This window comes from Temnothorax curvispinosus, unplaced genomic scaffold (genome assembly GCF_003070985.1).
Source record: "Temnothorax curvispinosus isolate PA1 unplaced genomic scaffold, ASM307098v1 QBEX01006396.1, whole genome shotgun sequence".
Lineage (NCBI taxonomy): Eukaryota > Metazoa > Arthropoda > Insecta > Hymenoptera > Formicidae > Temnothorax > Temnothorax curvispinosus.
This window is the reverse complement of record NW_020216176.1, coordinates 12,266-28,255: the sequence shown is the minus strand read 5'-3', so window position 1 is coordinate 28,255 and position 15,990 is coordinate 12,266. Positions and strand designations below refer to the sequence as shown.

The 15,990-nt window shown below is 34.1% G+C and overlaps 2 protein-coding genes across 7 annotated transcripts; both read right to left on the bottom strand.

Annotated features, from left to right (window-relative positions):
- Nucleotides 1-2,376, bottom strand: LOC112455825 (UPF0160 protein MYG1, mitochondrial-like). Of its 4 annotated transcripts, none has more exons than XM_025018023.1 (7): nucleotides 2,306-2,376; nucleotides 1,939-2,042; nucleotides 1,673-1,840; nucleotides 1,275-1,370; nucleotides 965-1,177; nucleotides 673-880; nucleotides 1-588 (listed from the first exon to the last, which is right to left on the bottom strand). In XM_025018023.1, exons 1-7 carry the CDS (start codon nucleotides 2,366-2,368, stop codon nucleotides 235-237), a joined length of 1,206 nt encoding a protein of 401 aa, XP_024873791.1. In that variant the 5' UTR covers nucleotides 2,369-2,376; the 3' UTR covers nucleotides 1-234. The 4 variants fall into 4 exon arrangements, with proteins under 4 accessions (XP_024873791.1, XP_024873793.1, XP_024873792.1 ...); XM_025018025.1 differs by having other exon boundaries at nucleotides 2,238-2,350; XM_025018024.1 differs by having other exon boundaries at nucleotides 1,939-2,035; nucleotides 2,238-2,350.
- Nucleotides 2,377-7,438: 5,062 nt separating this feature from the next.
- On the bottom strand, nucleotides 7,439-15,038 carry LOC112455828 (UPF0160 protein MYG1, mitochondrial-like). 3 transcript variants are annotated; one of them, XM_025018032.1, is made up of 8 exons: nucleotides 14,687-15,038; nucleotides 12,797-13,003; nucleotides 11,397-11,492; nucleotides 11,081-11,311; nucleotides 10,822-11,011; nucleotides 10,383-10,740; nucleotides 9,953-10,120; nucleotides 7,439-8,985 (listed from the first exon to the last, which is right to left on the bottom strand). In XM_025018032.1, exons 2-8 carry the CDS (start codon nucleotides 12,934-12,936, stop codon nucleotides 8,234-8,236), a joined length of 1,935 nt encoding a protein of 644 aa, XP_024873800.1. In that variant the 5' UTR covers nucleotides 12,937-13,003; nucleotides 14,687-15,038; the 3' UTR covers nucleotides 7,439-8,233. The 3 variants fall into 3 exon arrangements, with proteins under 3 accessions (XP_024873800.1, XP_024873799.1, XP_024873798.1); XM_025018031.1 differs by having other exon boundaries at nucleotides 12,797-12,996; XM_025018030.1 differs by having other exon boundaries at nucleotides 12,797-12,993.
- Between the last annotated feature and the right edge of the window lie 952 nt (nucleotides 15,039-15,990).

The window sequence follows — 15,990 nt, the reverse complement described above, 5'->3', positions numbered from 1 at the left end:
AAATAATTTCTGGAATAAGTGTGTGCAGTATATAGTTCGTCCTTATTGAACATATTCACAAGCATTTGACGCACGACAATTCAAAAGATGAAATGATTTTCTTATACTGTGAAGTTCCATGAGTGTAAAAAAAATGTACATGATCGAGTTGCATTTAAGTACAAAAAAAGTTTTAAAAAAATGTTCAGTAACCGTCATAAAAATTCTACAAAAAAATCAATGTTCTAGACATCATCATTCTGCTACACCTTGCACAGTTTTCCGAATCTCGAGTGCTTTCCGCGCCATGGCAACCGCGCCGCCCTCGGTTTCGTGACCGCCGACGTAACAATCGGGATGTACATGTAGAGCGCCTTCAATTCCACAGGCTTTCACAAGGGTATCATGGCTCAAACCACCCCACGCTTTCGGAAATAACATTCTGTACACGTAATATTCCTGGACACAGCCAATACAATAAATGTTTCCAGTCTTCCAAATGACATATTTTATTGAGGGCGACACGTTCAGGTCCTTTTCTAGTTTAAACAGATAGTCTTCATACGTTATAACTTTCGACAACATTATTATCTCTCCGCTCGGATCGACCTTAGAAGAATGTTTTACATCAAACGGTAATTGGAAATATATCCAAAACAAAAAGGCAAATTATAGAGAAAGAGTTTTCCTTACTTTGAATCGATTCTCCACAGCGTGTCGCACGATGTCCATTGACGGTAACCGAATGTTTCTTGCGTCTTTTACAATGTCCAAAAATTCCTTCCGAACCAAAGCCATAGCTTTTTCAAACTGTTTGTCTTTTTTCTCATCCTGGCTATCCCACAAAGGATTTAGTCTGCATACGCGCGCACTTAAATCAGTATATGATTCTAATTTACACCTGAAACAAATGCAGGTGCAATAACTTTGGTCAAGCATACTGCGCAGTATGCAATATCACAAGCTTGCAATCTCTGTATCGTACTTGTGCTCATCCATAAAATCGATTTCCCTGATTAATTTCGCATAAATAAACGCAAACATTTTATTAATAATTATGTCCTCTGTTACGTCCGAAAGTACATTTTTCAATATCTCACGACCGAATTGGTAGTAGATCAGTCCCGCACTTGTTAGTTTTACTTTGCGATGATGTTCTGGTTCCCTTATAACGATATTCATCCATTCTTGGAATTCTCTGAAAACAAAAATAGAATATATATAACGATGTGGCGGAAACAGAGGGATTTTCTTTATAATGGCGCATATAATTAAATAGTACAAATATATTTTACCTCGTGTTATGATCATATCGACGTCTGGAAGGATTATATTCTCCGCCAACACCTACCACGATATCACAGGTATCTAAGATACTTTTATCTTCAGATCTAAAAATTTAGAAGGATATATATATCCATGAGTTCTGCAATTCAATATTTTCTATTTATTTTGGCCGGTATTCATAGTCGGATCTCATATTTAAAACCGTCTTAAGTACGATCTTAAGATGTGAACCAATCACAGAGCCGTATTAGCATCTTAAGACATTATTCTTAAAACAGTCTTGAAATAAGATCCGACTATGAATACGGGCCATTGTTTCGATAATATAATTCATAAGGCCAATTGCCTTTCTTGATTTTGTCATTAAATGCGTTAAAACTCTTAGCTTTCAGTTAAGGATAATTACCTAACTATAGACGCATCTTTATACTGTGGCAGCAGTTTTAACAGTGCGCAGGCGAGAACCTCAGAACAATGGAAATGCCTGTCGTGCGTGCCGATCCTCACGGTCGATTTTTTTGACATGGGTCTGGGAACACCGTCGATTAACCACCTCATTCGGCATGTTATATTCCTGAAATATTGAAATATTCGGAAGTGGTGCAGAAATATTTCATTAACATTTCATATATAATTAACTGTGCATCTATACTGTTTCAGAAATGTACCTACATTATGTTTCTTATAATATTGCACACAACAATATTTGTGAAATCTTTCGGTTTCCGTGAGAAGGTTGAAGAATTTGCGCGCTTCTTGATATAATCGACTGAAAACTGGTGATTATTATACAAAATTGCGAGATTTATAATGCTATATCAAGTAAATATATATTTAATGAATTCTCATCAGATTGTAGCGAAACATGAGTTCCACCAGAAGCTCTTTTGTATGCAGAAGTTCTTTAAGTTGTGTTTAGATATCTTAATGTTGCACGCCAAAAAACGTACGTTTTATATAGGAGTTCGTACCTCTTACAATTAAACTGACTGTTTTCCAGCAGAGAGTGGCTAAAAGATGCCTGAGAATGCGTGCTTACTTGCTGTCGGGAAAAACGAACTTCTTCCTTTCGTGTTGACACCTGCCTCTTTTCAGAGGTCATTAATTCAATACGGCTAGTATGTTGTCGAAGTTGGTTTATTAAGGCGTATTTACACGAATACTGTTCGAGATTCTCTTTCGATATTTGTTGGTGGGAAAATCGAACGGTGTAACTCGCCTAATGACGCCTTTATGTACGCAAAACGTGCACGTTGCACTACGTAGCCATGAATATTTCCGGCAGGTGTAAACACACATAATACGTTCCAATGATTCCGTTTTATGCCTACAAAGTGTAACTGCGTAACAATATATTATTTAAAAAATATAACTAAAAATTGGAATAATTTAAGCCTGATAAGAGATATTAAAAATAAAAAAAACGTCAACTATACATACAATATACATATAGGTATATTCTTTAATAGTGTTTTCATGCAAAACATATACCAAAGAATAACTGCAATGGAGAAGAACAAATATAATGCTATTGCTCAAACATTTATTTGTACAGTTTTAACTTTTTAGGCTTCATTTTGACCGAATGTAATTACAATATAGAAACTTAATGAATTTTTTCTATACAGATTATGAATATATATATTTTTAATGTAAGAATTCAAATCAACCGGTATAAAAAGCCTCCACTACTCCCGCCGATTATAATCAATCCACGATGTAACGCGCCGCGCAGTACTTACATGAAAATCAGCGTTGCGGAAGCCGTTCGCGCGGGTCTCGTGTTGCGCGATAACCGAAAATAAGGAAACGCTTGCGTGTTGCGCTTTTACATTGTCGTGATTTGTCGCGACGTTTTGGGGACAGGCTCGTGCCGATCACGAACTGGCGCGTGGTTGTATCAGGACCGTACGCGCGTGTGACATCGCTCAATGCTAAAAAGCTGTTTTCTTGATCCTTAACAATATTATAAAAAAAATAACTAAAAATTGGAATAATTTGAGCCTGATAAGAGATATTAAAAATAACGAAAAAAAATTTAAAGAATTAAAAAAACAAGTTATTACCGCAATAGGCGTTACTTTTGAAACATTTATCGAAAGAAGAATTATTATCGTTATAGTAAGATATATATGTTGGCATCAAAAAAATAAATATTAATTAACGAAAAAAAAACAGTGACGTACACAAACCATATTTACCGAGACGGAAGTTTTCTGGTGTCTTAGCACTAACCCATTCGAAATACAAAATACCTACGCTGCAAAATTGTCGTAGAAAAAAGATCCCCAGGATGTCACGTAGCTTGCCACAGCGGAAGTTCAAATAGAATTTCAAAAAAGAAATTTCCAGGAATCGAGATCGTTAAAGTCGAAACTGCGACGAAAAAAGACGACGTAAAGGGAAAAGTTGAAGCGACGAAAAGCTACGATAGAAGTATTATACAAGAATGAACATTTGAATACCGAGGCTCAAAGCAAATCGTCACTTTATAATTGCTAAAACGAGATCATCAACGTGGAATCAACAGCGATGCCGGACAATTCTTTGTTTTTGTGATGCTCCTTGCTTTCGTGCGAAGAAACGCCAAAAAAAAAAGTAGAGATAAAGAATAGAAAAGCAGCTGAATAATTCACGCAAAGAATAAATATTGAAGAAAAAACGACTCGCGTAGAAAATCAAATAAAGCTGGTGAGAAGAGGAGAAAGTGGGAAACTATGAAAATCGGATATTCGCACGTTCTCCATCTCTGTGGAGTAGCGAGTGATTGTAGGACTTTTGGAACTTGGAAGGGTGGACGCGCGAGAGTCGGAGGCTTTCGGGGGTGGATTGTGCGCATGCGACATAAACAAATTAACCGTAAAGAAAAAGCCAATATACCGGGTGGGAGACTCTGACAGTCTCTGATGTGTATTCAAGTACATGACATTGTAATATACAATAATTTGAAACGGTAGTTCTGTGTCATGAGCGCAACGGACTTTGGCACTCCGGATATCCGGAATATCGCGCGAAACCGATAAAGGAAACCGGAATTGAAACCCCGATTTCCGGAAGATGCAAATCATTCAATAAACTGAAAAAAAATCGCTTTGCTTAAGATACAGGATATTCGCCGATATCGTGCAACAACAGTTACATGTATTCGCGTTATTGAGAGCATACAAAACGCTGTGCAAATACAGTTTCAACAAAGTTAAAAACGTGCAAAAGTGACATTTTATTTTATTTAGTTCACAAAAGGATTTCTTCTTTTTAGAAACTTCCGGATTTATATTGTCTCTCGATCATATGATAAATCGTTGTTAAATAACATATACATAATTGTAACATCGCTAACGTTAGCGATGCAGCGATACCTACATTATGTTCCGCACTCTCGTCTAACATATTGTCTGCTCTATCACTGACAAGCCTGTGCTACTCGTGTTCTGAATACAACGCATTCTGCGGCGCTATCTCGTATATAGGCTTGCAGTCCGTCTAACTAACAGTCTGATGCGCTATAGATCTTCGCCTTCTCCGTGAATTGCAGTGTCTTAGAGCAGATATCTCAAACTACATTTGCAGTACGGCATAAACGTGCACCTCGCATTAACCCTCTCGCGGCTACGAAACCGACGATTCCATTAAGGGAGAATACTCAATTAGAAGCGCGAAAAAAAGGCAATTTTTGTAAATTTTTTTAAGGAAACCTATATGAATTATGGTATTGGTATTTTTTCTACATAAAAGTACACACTTTTAAGAATATGTTAAATTTTTTTTATTAAAAAATATTCAATATTGGCGGAGTATTCATGGGTTCTGTCGACTGCCGCAAAAAAAAGGTCCTCCGCGGTGACCACTCCCATTTCATTCGTAATCATCAGAATCAAAAAAACCAAAAAGATTATTAAAATTGACACTATAATTTAGTCTTTGTCGTAGGGGTTTTTGAAAATATCAATTTTTGACAAAATGGCGGGCGTTTGAATTTAAGGGTTCGATTTTTAGAGAAAAATTTGGGTTTATTTTGCCGATAAAAAAAAACTAAGTCACTTAAAAAAAAATCCTACGACAAAGACTAGATAATTATGTATAGAATAACCTCTATAAATTTCAAATTGATCGGTTCAGTGATTGCCGAGATATTTTGGTCACCGATTTTTAACATGGTTTCGAGAAAAACGCGTTTGAAAATTGAACAATGAATAAATCGCGAAAATTTTTCAACTTACATTAGAATCATCGATTCCAGGTCCATAATATAAGTCCTCCACCTTGCTTGGAATGCAAAAATTAAACAATCAATTTTTTCGAACTTTCTAATTGGGTATTCCCCCTTAATAATAGTGATTATTACTGCTGATCGCGATAACGATATAAGGTTGCGCAGAGTTATCATTAACAAATAGCCTAATGTAGAGGATCTTACGGAAATTAAGTATCCGTCTTTATTCCTTATTCACGCTCGCCTGGATATGAAGTTCATGATTCTCATATTTAAGTCGCATTAAACGGTTTATAAAAAATTAAATAAATTAAATAATGCATAATAAAAGTGTACAAAAAAGAAATTAGACTTTTTAAATATATTTATGAATTACAATACATTTATTTCTTATAATTTTTTCATTGTTTAGTAATATTTAGATTATTTTCTTAGAATTTAGTTTATAATTAGGGAAACTATTATAAAAATTAAAAAAAGCAATTATATCAAATAAACAATCGCAATCATATTAAATAAATTAACTAAATGAAATATATCTAAAAAGTGTATAACTTAATATTATGTTACATAAGTAATTAGCTTACCACAAAAATTATTAACATTTACAATAAAGATATAAAAATTTTGTTATTAAAGCAGAATAGCAATATTTATTTATCTAAATAATTACATCAATAATTACTTATGTAAAAAAAATGATTTTTTTCTGTTTTTACTTTCTAAAATAAAACAAAATTAGGAACTATTTTTGCTGCATACAATAATATTATTGCAATCAAAAGATATTAAATTATGGTTTTTTTAAAGAAGTTTCTTCCGAATATTACATGCAAAAACGTATTATATTTTACTAATAAAAACTTTTAAATAAAGTATGAATATGTGTACGTTTTAGCAGTATGATATCTTTTATTTGACAAATCTACACGGCAAGAAAAAGACGAAAATTAATGTTATGTTAACCCTCAATTAGCACACATGTGTTAATTCGCACCACTTTTTTCGTTCAGCACTTTATATATTTCAATTTTTCATATAAAAATCATTTTTGAAGGATGAAGAGGACGGTTCGCTATTAGCAGTCTTGAGAGAGATTAGGAACGAAATAAGGGACCTGAGGGACGAGATGAGAGAGAGGATGAACGTCTTAGAAGAGGGTCGGAGGAAAAAAAAGAAAAGGTAGAGGAAAGGATGGATAAGATAGAAGAGAGGCTATCGAAGATCGAACGAAGGAGTGAAAACACAACGGATAAGGCGACCGGCGGCAAAATGGAACAGATTGTGGGAAAGGTGTCGGAGATGGTTAGGAAGAGAGAAAGAAATATGAAGGAAAGGAAGGAAAAGAAAAATAATTTAGTAATCAGAGGACTACATAAAGAGGAAAACAAGAGCTTAATGGACACAGCGGAGACGTTTCTGGAGAGGGAGTTTGGTGCAAAAGCGGGAGTGAAGAAGATGCGGTCAACAGGCAGAGTAAGAAGAGAGATAATAATAGTCGAAATGGACTGCTGGGAAGCGAAGGATAACATCATGAAGGAGAAGAAGAAGCTGGGAAATAAGAAAATTTTCATTGATCACGACTTGACCTTTGAGGACAGAGAAGTGCAAAGATGGATAAAAAAAAGGGCATGGAAAGAGAAAACAGAAGGAAAATAGGTGAAAATTATAGGTTCGTTGTCGTGGAGTCGTTCGTTGTCATCTAACGTGAACGCACCATACTGTATGACATCTGCTAATATGACTTGTTTAATTTCACCACCTGACTTGCGAATCATTTCGTAGACTCATTGCTGCCATTTTGATTTAATGGAGTGTTTTGCAAGCGGTTAATATTGTACGCACTTGAAAAGGACCGGAATCTTGGTCGAAACGCGTTGTGCTAATTAAATAAAAATAGCCAGTTTGGTCGAAGCAAAGGAGTTTGTTAATTTTATCACTCACTGTAAAAGTGAAGTAAAAGTACTTTATTTGTTAATAATGATAATGTAAATAATAATGTACTGCGGCGACTTGTTTGTAAAGAAGAATGATGTTTGACGTGTGGATGGATGTGTGTTAAGTAGAATTGTAAACCAAGTTCTTTCTTGGCGTATAGCTGAAAAAAGACATATATATAAAAATCATTTCTTTTTCCTAAAAAAAAGTGCACTACTCGATTGCCAGGAAAATTTTACATAAATTTTTATTAAAAATGACTGAGATACGACAGTTAAAAGTTGTCAAAATCTCAAATCGCACTAGTGTGGCATTTGAGGGGGCCCAACCGAGGTGTGCTAATTGAAGGTTAAGATTACCAAATTAATGCAGAATAGTTAATCTCGTAAACAAAGATCTAATTTACAGTTAAAGTTTAGTTCGATTTTCTATTACAACTAATTATCATTATGATATTTAGAGTATATATAGCATCTTCTTTAGATATGTTTTGGTTGTATATCTCTGTATATCTCACGATTTTCTCCTATTAGTCCTAACCATTTAAACAATTCCATGTCATCAAGATAATTTAAGTTTAATTTGATTTGTTTTATTACATAACTCTTTAACTGTTCTGCATCGTTTGTAATTGCAATATTTAAAAGTTCTACAAGTCTATCTTTTGTATATGTTGCATATGTTGGCATATGTTGCATGAGACGATTTTCACACAAATTTTTAAGACCTTTTATATCAAATTCATTAGCTGCTACGAGGAGATCACAAATCCGATCTATGTAAGTGTCTTGCGTTTCATTTACTGTTAATTCTAATTTATACGAACAATTCAATGTTTTTAATGTTAAATAGCGTATCGCCAATTGCGAAAGCATCGTACTTTACTTTATCTATTAGCATAAGTTTTTCCTTCTCACTTTTTTCTGTATCAAAATTTTTTATTATATCCTTAAAGAGAGTATTGTTCACATTTTTTAATATCCATCTTTTTACAAGACACTCTCTACCTTCTATTACAAATGTAATCTTTGAATCATCGGAAGTGAAATCATTCATAGAGCTATGTAATAAACTATCTTTGCATGTTTTAAATATAAAGCATATCGAAAGTGTGTTATTAGATAAATATTTCGACTCATCTTTGCGAAGAGTTTCAAGAGATACGTCATATAACGAGTTAGTATTTGAAAAAAAATTTTTCCAGTCTGAAACTATGGCTGATGGTCCCTTTTTACTTTTGATATAAATTTTATATACCTGAATACAAATCTTAGCTTTAGATTTGTTATCAGTAAGACAAATAGAGAAACTTATTTTTTTATTTTTTATATCAGTAGACATCTTAAGGTTAAAGGGCTGTCTTTCGATGTTACTAGATTGTAAAGTTTCAGCAAAGCTGCATTTCTCCCAAAAATTAGAAATACTCCATATAAAAGTAGTTTTTTTCAAATTATTACACTTCGTTCGATAATAACAAAGGTTATACTTCGTCTGTTGTTGATCCTTGTTTTCCGAATCGTTATCTTCCGTCTTTTCCGGTGTGTTTGTACCGGTAGAATGGTACTCACCTGCAAGTAAACATTACCTGTTCTAAATATTCGATAAGTTTATATACACTGCTGAAAAAAATTATAGCATAGAAAAAAATTTGCCGAAAATTGGCCAATTTTGACTGCCGGTTACTCCGCGAAAAATTATCATAGGCAAATGTTTTTTATTTTTTTAAATTGAAGCTTGAAGTCTCTACTTTAAGAATGTATCTTCATTTTTTGTATGCGATGTACCCCTGTAACCCCTGAAATTTGAGGACATGTTTGGCATACTAAAAATTGCAAAGTTTGACGGAATGCACGGACGTGGAAAATTTTTTTTCGGCGACGCCGCGTTTGCATCGTCATAAAATTCAAATCTTTCACTTCAATTTAAAAAAAAAGCGAAGTTGCTAAGATTTTTTTCGCAAAGTTACAGTTCTCCAAAATTACCGTTGTTTTTTTGGCTTTTGGACCAACTTTGCTTTTTTTTAAATTGAAGTAAAAGATTTGAATTTTATGATAATTGATGAAATTTTTCCACATCCGTGCATTCCGTCAAACTTTGCAATTTTCAAGTATGCCAAACATGCCCTCAGATTTCAGAGGTTACAAAGGTAGGGGTGCATCGCATGCAAAAAATGGAGGTACATTCTTAAAGTAGAGACTTCAAAAGCTTCAATTAAAAAAAAAAAAAAAATTATTTGTCTACGATAATTTTTCGCGAAGTAATCGACAATCAAAATTGGCCAATTTTCGCCAAATTTTTTTTCGCTATAATTATTTTAGCAGTGTATATATATATATATACATGTACATCGTATACACTTTAAGCAGAAATCGGTAATCCCTTCACCGATCCTCAATAACAATCTTCCTTTAAAATGATACTCTATCCATCAATAACTTAGGGTAGACCGAGGCGAATCAGATCAATAAAAGTTTTAAGATCGTGCTAATTACTAATTACTAATTGGTAGTATCGAATTTTGAGGCGGGAAGGTACCTCCAGCATTATTTTGAGATTGCTGCTGTTGCTGTTCTTGCGGTTGCTGCTGCTGTTGCTGCTGTGGTCCGATAGGGTTGACACCAGATGCTTGTGGAGGCTGCGGAGGCACCTGCGGTACAAGCTGGGGAGAATTTTGCTGTCTAAGTGGTTCCATCTCTTCCCGATCTATATAATAAGTGCATGCAATATTTGATTTGTCTTTATTAAATATATTTAAAAGTATTTGACGCACGACCATTCAAAAGATGAATTGATTTTTTTATATTGGGATTTAATATGAGTGTTAAATGATCGGAGTCTTTAAATAGAACGAAATGTAGAAGATCAAGTTGCATTTAATTTAAAAAATGTTTTTAAAAAATGTACAATAATTGTCATAAAAATTCTGAAAAAAATCAATAGTCTAGACATAGTCATTCTTCTCCACCTTGCACAGTTTTCACAATTTTGAGCGCTTTCCGCGCCATGGCCATAGCGCCGTCCTTAGTTTTGTGAACGCCGGTTTTCCGATTGGAATCTACACGTATAGCGCCTTCAATTCCACAGACTTTTACAAGGGCATCACTCTTCAAACCGCCCCACGCTTCCGGCAATAACATTGCACGCTCGGAACTAACCCGACTATCCGGCATACACCTAATACGATAACTATTCCCAGTCTTAGAAATAGCGTACTTTATTGATGGCGAGACGTTCATTTCCTCTGCCAAATAAAACACAAACCGCCACATATTTTGGCATCGCGATAATTGTGGCACCATTACTATCTCTCCGCTCGAATCAACCTTACAAGAATGTTTTACATTAAACGATAGTCGAAAATATATCTAAAACAAAAAGAGAACTAGAAAAAGAGTTTTTCTTACTTCGAACCGATTCTCTATAGCACATCGCATGTCTATAATTGACGGTAACCAAATGTTCTTCGTGACGTGGAAAATTTCCAAAAATTCATTCTGAGCCAAAGCTATGGCTTTCTCAAATTGTGTCTCGATATTCTCATCCTGGTAGTTTAATCTGCTTACGCGCGCGCTTAAATCGGTAATTGATCGATAACTGAAACAAATGCAGATGCAATTATTCTGGAGAAGCGTTTTGTAACATCACAATGGCCCTGCATCGTACATTTGCCCATTGTTATCTATGGCGTCGATTTCCTGGATAAACGTATCGTAAATGATCTTAAAGATTTCATCAACGATTGTATCCTCAAGTATGTCCTTGGTTACGTCCGAAAGTATTCTCTTCAATATATCATGACCAAAATGGCAGTAGATCAAACCCGCACTGCTTAATCTATTTGTCCAGTTGTACCCTGATTTCTTTATAATAGTACTCACTGATTCCTGGAATTCTCTGATACGAGGAAGGAAAAAATAACGATGTGGTAAAAACAGAGATTTTCTTTAATAGTGTATCAGTAAAAAGTATGTTATTTTACCTCACGTGATGGTCGTATCGATGTCTGGGAGAATCATACTCGCCGCCAACACCTACTACGATATCACAGTTATCTAAGACACTCCGATCTTGAGATCTAAAAATTTAATTGAATATCTATGAATTCTGCCACTTAATACCTATTTCCTATTTTTGTTTCGTTGTGGTATTATAATTTATATGCCAATTCTGTTTCTTGATTTTATTCAATGTGTTAAAGCTCTTTTCCGATAGAAAAATTGAGCAAATATTGTACAATAACTGTTTCATTCAATTGAGAGGAATTTTTCGATTTATTGCATTAAGATGATTCGCCATGTGTATTTAAAATTGCAGTTCCCTGCACGGACGTGCCTTTAATCTGCATGAATTAGTTTACAAGAAAAAACAATTTATTTTGACCAAACTGATAAAGTATTATTACGTTTATACACGACTCCTGATTTTTGTATATATGACGACGTTTCGACCATTGTTTTTGGTCCTTTTCAAGTACACTCTAAAAACAACGAAATACAAAGGAACACAGATATCAAGCCAAATAAAGAACAATAAGAGGGAATAAAAAAGAAAAAAAGAACGAAACATATATCGATATCTATGTCATAAACTTAAGTAGCCGCTCGAAGCTAATATTGAAAGTCAATCAGAATGTTAACACCAGAACATAATATTGAGTTATTTACATGTAATCGAGTATCCATATGTTCGCGATTATTACAGCAATAGCATTGTAGCGGGAAGCCATTGTGTGACAATGCAATCTATTCTTTAAAACGTATGATATAACTATGAGATGAGACCATAATTGTCGAGACGGAGCAATAAGAGCAGCATGAATAAGATTGTAAATTTTGGTTTAGAGCGGTTTAGAGAAAATTGGAATGGTGATTTTATTCCAGAGCATAATTTTTGGGAAAAACTTCCAAAAACATATTAATTATAATGCATGAATCAGTAAACACTGATGTACAACAGTACATATATGTATACCACTGTTCATCATATTTTACGTACGATTTTACGAAAGGATGCTATCTAACAGCAACGTTGCAAACACAGAATATGCTACATAATAGCAATAAGAGAAACGTAATAAAACTGAAATATATATTATAGGTACTCAATTATTTCACAATTTCTTTTCAAATTTAATTTTCAAATATTTATAAGATATGGTTCGCCATAATGCTGCTGTTTTGCTGAAATACCATTTACTTAGAAATAAATTGTGCAAATATTTATCAATATTTACACTATAATTAAAAATTAAATTTCTACAAGTATTGTTGCAAATATTGAGACACGTAATTGCAGCATTCCAAATTTCATCCAGATTTCGTCATATATAATTTTATAAATCTTTTTCTATCGGGTTGGCTTTTAGTTAAGGATGATTACCTCACTATAGACGCATTCTTATACTGTGGTAGCAGCTTTAATAGTGCGCAGGCAAGAACCTCAGCGCAATGAAAAGGTCCATCTTTTGTGCCGATCCTCACGATCGACATCGTTGGGAGAGCAGGGTCGGATATGCACATTTCTTGCTACGTGAGAAAGTTGGGGAATCCACCGAAAAGCGCGCTTCTTGATATAATCTACTGAAAACTTGGATATTATTATATTGACAGGGGAGGTCGTATCTGACACCGATTTTGATCACTTTATTTTGTGGTGAATCTACACATATGGGCTATAGTTAAGTCCTGTAAGAGCTTTTAAACGAATGCGCCATGCGCCTTGTAAGAAAAGTTTTTTATTCTTAAAAATTCGAGCGATTGGTAGAGTACTTCACGATGAACTCACAATCTCACAAGAGTTATACGTCCGACTGCTTTCGCGTACAGAACAAGTTTGATTTTGTAACCGTTAGGGCCTATAGGGGAAACGAAGGCAAAACGGCACACTTAACGAAAAAAAATATTTACGCAGAAACAGTAAGCTTAATCATAAAATTATTATAACATGACAAATCAGTATTTATTTTTCCTTATTATTTATTAATCAGACTTTAATCAAATCACAGATAAAAAAGATACTAAATAATTTTTAATATCTTCCTTTTGGTCCATTTTACCTTCATAGCAAAGTAAAACGGTCGACTGCTCCTGAAGGCAAAATGGACCTACTCATTTTTTTCTGTGGCTTTGTCAATATCTTTAGTAGAATTTATATTTAGTCAGTCTTCTTTTTGAAGTTATTTTTGGCACATTATATAAAGTCGACGCCTTATTGAGAGCCATTGCACCAGTAGCAATTTTTACAGTAGCATTTTTCATACTATTTTTGTCCCAAAACTGTCGATTTATTTTTCGTTTGTAGTTATCATCCATCTAAATTAATAAATAACAATAATAACGCTTGAACAATGCCATAACGTCATTAACAGACCATGTGTTTTACTCGGTTTGTTTTGCCCGGTCCATTTTGCCTTTTGGGTACTGATTAAATCACTCTCTAAACTTTAAGTTATGTTGTATTATTTTTAAAACTTTTTTTACTTTAAAACAAAAAAAAACAATATTAATTTATGTATGCATCAGTAAAATTTATTACGATAAACTCAAATATAAACTGAAGGCTAGTTGAAAATCGCAAAATTTAGATCAAACCATAAAAAAGAAATCTTATCTTGTTAAATTACAGTGCCGGCGAATGACCGTTTTGAGCGCAGCGCACTGACCGAATGTGAATGAGAGACATACTATCTAATAACGCTAGTTACCACTACAGGGTGCTAATGGTTCAAATATGTTGAGAGCGGTCCGTGTTACATCTGCAGGTACCGTTTTGCCTTCGTTTCCTCTATTGTTATAGGAAACAATACTCGACCGACCTTCTCCCCGGTCCCTCCCCTAGTTCTAGCTGATCCTTCACTTTTGAATGTCCTTCGCTTTCGAATTTTCTACCTGCCTTGGCAGATACCGGATACGTTAGGATAATTGTCTTCATAAAACGTGTGTATCCTTACGTTATTATATTGTTTAAGAAATTTTTAGAGAATGTATAAATCTTTAAGAATTAAAATAAAGAATAATAAACTTTTCTTACAAGGCGCATTCAATGAAAAGCTCTCGCAGGGCTTAACTGTAGCCCATATATAGATTCACCACAAAGAAAGGCGATCGAAATCGATGAAGAGTCAGATGCGACCTCAATTACGCGATCTAATGCTACATCAAGTAAATATATCACTATATTTGACGAATCCTCATCAGATCGTAACGAGACATGAGTTCTATCCGAAGCTTCAGTGCATGCAAAAAGTTCTTTTAAGTTGTGATTAGTTACCTTAACGTTGCAGGTCGCAGACCGTATGTATACTTCTTATAGGAATTCGAACTGACCGTGTTCCGGCAGAAAATGGCAAGAGATGGCGATTGTCCCTTGTTGTCGGGAAAATTGACCGTGGGATCTGTCCAGGGGCGCTTTTATGTATAAAACTTGCACATTGTGTGACCTAAAGTTGCGTAACAGTTAGAGTCCGCCCAAAGGTTAATTTTTTGGCCGAAGCCGAAGCCGAAGCTGAAGGAATTTCCTGGTAATTGATAAATGTTGATGATATAATGCTAAAGAAATAAGGGAAAATATTTCTTTTTAGCTGAATGCATTTGCTATTAAGTAGAGATAATGTTTTTATTTGTTTTTATTTAGTGTGTGTTTGTGGAGTTGTAATTTAAAATAATACAAGCACAAATTGATTTATTTTTTATTATTTTTAATATTTTAATAATATGTAACTAAAATAAAACAACAATCATTTCGTCCTTTTTACATTTTTCTTTGAAAAAGTAAATTATTTTTTACTGCTGCTATTATATTTTAAAAAAAAAAATCAGTTTTCTTTTATTTCTAATATTTCTATATTAATATTAATCACGATTTAAGTGGAAAGTTATTAAAAAATCTGATATTAAAACTAGAATACTAGACTAAAAATCACCTGCACTCCTTTGCCACGTCCGCGCGCCTATGTAGATCAACCTTCGGCTTCGGCAAAACCTTCCGACTGATTTTGACCAAAACCGACTGTTTTGCCGAAGGTATAATTTTTGGTCGAAGATGGCCGAAAATGGCCGAAAGTGATTGAAGCCGAAGCTGAAGCCGAAGGTTTGGTCGGACATTAGTAACAATGCATTGTAAAAATATACATATAATAAATGTAAATTGAAATAATTTAAGCCTGATACTAGATATTAAAAATAAGAAAAAAACGTCACGTATACTTTTTATTTTAATGGTGTTTCTATGCAAAAATATAACAACAAAAAACCACAATACAGAAGAGCAGATATAATTGTTTAAACATTTGTTTGTACAAACAGTCTTATCATTTTAGGCCATTTTATTTTGACCGACTTGTAATTACAATAGAAGGTTAAATTTATAATTTTTCCGTACAGACTATACACATATTTTTAATGTAAGAATTCAATTAAAGTTCAGTACCTAATTTAATATAAGCGGTTCACCGTGAAGAAGACTTCCACCATCTCCGCCGATTACAATCGGCAGTCCGCTTTTCTTCAAATGTATGCTTATTTCTTTTCTTTTTATATATTACTAGACATCACAGACGCGCGCTACGCGCGCAC

What these genes read in the sequence shown, in the direction of transcription:
- LOC112455828 (XM_025018032.1), bottom strand. Translation starts at nt 12,936, where the DNA reads ATGTGCATATCCGACCCTGCTCTCCCAACGATGTCGATCGTGAGGATC. An exon ending in ATAGATAACAATGGGCAAAT is followed by an intron (nt 11,012 to 11,080) that starts GTACGATGCAGG and finishes CATTTGTTTCAG; the next exon opens with TTATCGATCAATTACCGATT. An exon ending in ATCTCAAAATAATGCTGGAG is followed by an intron (nt 8,986 to 9,952) that starts GTACCTTCCCGC and finishes GTTTACTTGCAG; the next exon opens with GTGAGTACCATTCTACCGGT.
- LOC112455825 (XM_025018023.1), bottom strand. Translation starts at nt 2,368, where the DNA reads ATGACCTCTGAAAAGAGGCAGGTGTCAACACGAAAGGAAGAAGTTCGT. An exon ending in AATATTATAAGAAACATAAT is followed by an intron (nt 1,841 to 1,938) that starts GTAGGTACATTT and finishes TCAATATTTCAG; the next exon opens with GAATATAACATGCCGAATGA. An exon ending in GATTTTATGGATGAGCACAA is followed by an intron (nt 881 to 964) that starts GTACGATACAGA and finishes CATTTGTTTCAG; the next exon opens with GTGTAAATTAGAATCATATA.